This window comes from Poecilia latipinna, unplaced genomic scaffold (assembly GCF_001443285.1).
Source record: "Poecilia latipinna isolate Pla-1442-1.1 unplaced genomic scaffold, P_latipinna-1.0 Scaffold4851, whole genome shotgun sequence".
NCBI lineage: Eukaryota > Metazoa > Chordata > Actinopteri > Cyprinodontiformes > Poeciliidae > Poecilia > Poecilia latipinna.
The window spans coordinates 5,128-8,912 of record NW_015117467.1 but is presented as its reverse complement, the minus strand read 5'-3'; the positions used below and the strand labels follow the sequence as shown (position 1 = coordinate 8,912).

Below are 3,785 nucleotides of genomic sequence, written 5' to 3'. Positions count from 1 at the left end.
GAAAGTAAGACATAGTGGGCCTTTTGGGGATACAAAGAAAGTAAGGCACTGTCTTACTTTCGGGGAAACACAGTAGTAAAGCATGACGGGCTGCCATGCTTATAATACACTGGGGGAAACCCTGTATTCTTTTTGTGTTCACAGAATAAAAGCACAGTCGTTCATCTTTAATTCATGTAATATGTTTTATCTGATCAGTGACCCTAATGTAAATATTTGGTTTCAGCTGTTCTTACATTGTTGTTGGTCTGGAACAGTTGAGCATGTTAAAAAAACAGAGTGAGTGAAGCAGCTTCTTTCTGTCTGCAGGTGTTGATGCTAATTGATGCTAGCTTCGGCTTTGAGATGGAGACCTTCGAGTTTCTCAACATTTGTCAGGTTCATGGTTTCCCTCGTATAATGGGTGTCCTGACTCACTTGGATTCATTCAAGAACAACAAGTCACTCAGGAAGACTAAGAAAACCCTGAAGCACCGCTTCTGGACTGAAGTCTACCAGGTAGGTACACCATCAGATGTTTTCGGCTGGGCGGCTTTTCTGTCCAGATAGTGGAGCTCAGGACAGTGATGTAACCTGGGTTTGGCTCCTGCAGGGGGCCAAGCTGTTCTACCTGTCTGGGATGGTCTACGGGGAGTACCAGACCCAGGAAGTGAAGAACCTGGGCCGCTTCATCTCAGTCATGAAGTTTCGTCCTCTTGTGTGGCAGACGTCTCACCCCTATCTGCTGGTTGACCGGTGAGTGGGAGCTGTGGAAATTCCACTTTCACAAAGTGCATCCTGGGAGTTTTTACTTGTGGGTGACCAAATTTAATGACATTATTAATATTTCTATTATTAAAATAACACAAACTGACTGCTTTTGAGGTGCAGTAGGAGTGTGAATGTGTGCAGAAACTTAGTCTTTATCTTCCTATTTTTATTTGTAGTTATATTTCTAGAACATAAAATTACAATGGTTCTTTCACTGATAAATAAAATGCTAAAGTATATAAATATCTATTTGTAAAGTCTCAATCAGTCTTTGCTTAGTGCAGCTGTGTGTGCGTGCGTGCGCGTGCGCGTGCGCGTGCACATCTGCAGGGGGCAGAGGGGATGGAAGCTGGACAGATTTCACAGCTTGTAGAAAAAAACTGTTAGTCGCATGGTTAATGCTTCTATTGGATCATTGTCAGGGTTTGGGTATGGATAATGTGGTTAATTATATTTTGTGGTGTTCATTGCATTTGATGATAAAAATAATTTGAAAATCCATTTCTTCTTTTTGGCAGTAGCCTGTATGGCTGTGTATACTTCTGAAAACTATTAAGAATCAAGAGCAATTTGCTGGTTATTTAACCATCTACATCAGGACACTTGTTAAGTAGTGCAACTTTATCTCTATACTGCACACAACAACTGAATTTAATCATATTTTAAAATCATTGGTATCTGTTGTTGCTCTCATGGAACCAACACTACTTTTAGTTTTGGACTAGTTTTGGGGGGAGACTCTGGCCACGAAAAGAGCTGCTCGTTTACATGAATCAAAATTCTTATAACATTACCATAATTACCCAGTTTGTGACACTGTAAGCCAATCTAAGTGGCTAAATACATTATTGCAAACCAGAATTTTAAACAGTCTAGTTCAGGGGCCCCCAAGTCCAGTTCTCAAGAGCTACCATCCTGTAACATTTAGATGCATCTCTGCTTCAAAATGTCTGAATTCCCTCACCAGCATTCATTCCTCTCTGCAATAGGCTGGAAACGAGCAGTTTATTTGATCCAGGTGTGTTTGAGCAGAGACGCATCTAAAAGTTGCAGGATGATGTCTCTTGAGGACTGGACGTGAGGACCCCTGATCTAGTTTATTTGTGTAGCACATTTCAGCCACAAAGCAGTTCAAATATCATAAAAAACAAAAATAAAAAGTCCTAAAAACATAATCACCAATTGAGAAACCAGTAACAAACATTACATTTTGTCGAGTGCCATCATCAATACACATCGAATATGTTGGTCCATGTTTGATTTATTATTAATCAAAAGTAACTCTTACAGGGTTCTTAGTCTTAATTTAAAGGAACTCGGTGTTTCAGCCGTTTTGCAGTTTAATCCGTCAAATTTACAATTTTTTTAATATCATGTTGCATCACCAAAAACATCAGAAAATATTTTCTGCAGAATTGCTGCCAATTCAGAGAACAGAGATAAAAAAAGTGACAAAAACAAACAGAACCAGATCACATGATGTTCCACATCATGGGCCCCAGCAGCTAGGACCCTGTGATGTCACTTCCTCCATAAGGAGCTGTAAACAGTTCAGACTGAACTATATGCAGATGATCTCTACTGAGCTGGGATTTCTGGTTCTTTATCTTGAAGTTTATTAGGAAAGTCAAATGAACAGCTGGGTTGTCTTTAATTTGTGTTTTGCTTTAATAACACTAACATCACCTGAAGGTATCAATAATTAATCTTCCTCCTGTGGGCGCTGTGGTGGCGCATGGGCAAAGAACAACCCACATATGGAGGCCTTGGTCGCCGGGTCGATTCCTGGCCTGGTGACATTTGCTGCATGTCTTCCCCCTCTCTCATTGCCCTGTTTCCAGATGAACTACTTTCAAATAAAGGCCACTAGAGCCAATAATAATAATTTAAAAAAGAAAAAAAATTAATCTTCTTAATGCTGGTTTTTATATTTCAGTTCTTCACAATTCTGTTTTTTTTTTTTTTTTTTTTTCAGTATGGAGGACTTAACGGATCCAGAGCAGGTCAGGACGGATCCTAAATGTGACCGGACGGTGTCTCTGTACGGCTTCCTGAGAGGGGCACATCTGAAAAACAAAGGCCAGGTCCACATCCCAGGTGCGCTCAGCAGAGCTGTGATGTGTTCAGGCCTGAAAACCTTCACACATTCACCCTGGGGGTCTGATCATTTCATCATATGCCTAGGCTCAGAGTGTTTACCAGTAAGCCATACTGGTGGGAATCTCTTTTCACTTTGAGATTCACTTCTGATTCAATTATGATGCATGTCTCATATCAATGATGCAAAAGCCTGATAAAATGTGACTTGGATGTTCAGACCACAGATGCTTTGAGAATTATCAGATAAGAATCTGATTTAGTTCCACATATGGAAGTGGCTCAGATCACAGATCGCTCTGATGGGTGCGAAGGTCAGGTAAAGGTCATGTTTGCCTGCTGTGTGAATGTAGCCTAGCACACATAGTTCAATCTAAGTCAAGGCTTTGCATTGGAAAGCTAACCTGCTGCTGTAATGTGGTGTCTGAGGACAGGTGTAGGAGACTTCCAGGTGGGAGACGTGGGCTTCCTGTCCGACCCGTGTCCACTTCCTGACGCTCGGAAGAAGAGAGCTCTGAATGAGAAGGAGCGCCTGCTGTACGCCCCCATGGCGGGGGTTGGGGGGCTGGTTTATGACAAGGACGCCGTCTACATCGACCTGCCTGCCAGCCACGTCAACCAGCTGCAGGTACATGCTGCTTCATGAAAGGTCTGAGCATTTCAGTATGACCACCTGGCCTCTGCTCACTGTCCTGCCTGCTGGGTAACAGGAGGAGGCGCGCCCCACCACGGAGCTGGTCCAGTCTCTCATTGACACACATTCTACTCTGGACACCAAGATGGCTGCCAGTAAGGTGTCTCTGTTCACTGGCTCAGCCACTCTGGACCCGACACACATCAGCCAACACCAACACACCAGGTCTGTTCTCACATTGTGTACTGATGCATCTGTCTGCTTCATGTAAACCAGGGGTGTCAAACGTACGGCCCGCGGGCCG

The 3,785-nt window shown here is 43.0% G+C and overlaps 1 protein-coding gene across 3 annotated transcripts in view; it reads left to right on the top strand.

The window, feature by feature from the left end:
- The window catches only part of LOC106943081 (ribosome biogenesis protein BMS1 homolog), a 17,104-nt gene that overhangs the window by 8,402 nt on the left and 4,917 nt on the right, over positions 1-3,785 (top strand). For all 3 annotated transcript variants that reach the window (XM_015026417.1, XM_015026420.1, XM_015026419.1), the window contains 5 exons: positions 310-498; positions 593-735; positions 2,726-2,847; positions 3,282-3,475; positions 3,558-3,706. In XM_015026417.1, coding sequence (XP_014881903.1) covers positions 310-498; positions 593-735; positions 2,726-2,847; positions 3,282-3,475; positions 3,558-3,706 — 797 coding nt within the window. The remainder of the gene's footprint in view (positions 1-309; positions 499-592; positions 736-2,725; positions 2,848-3,281; positions 3,476-3,557; positions 3,707-3,785) is intronic.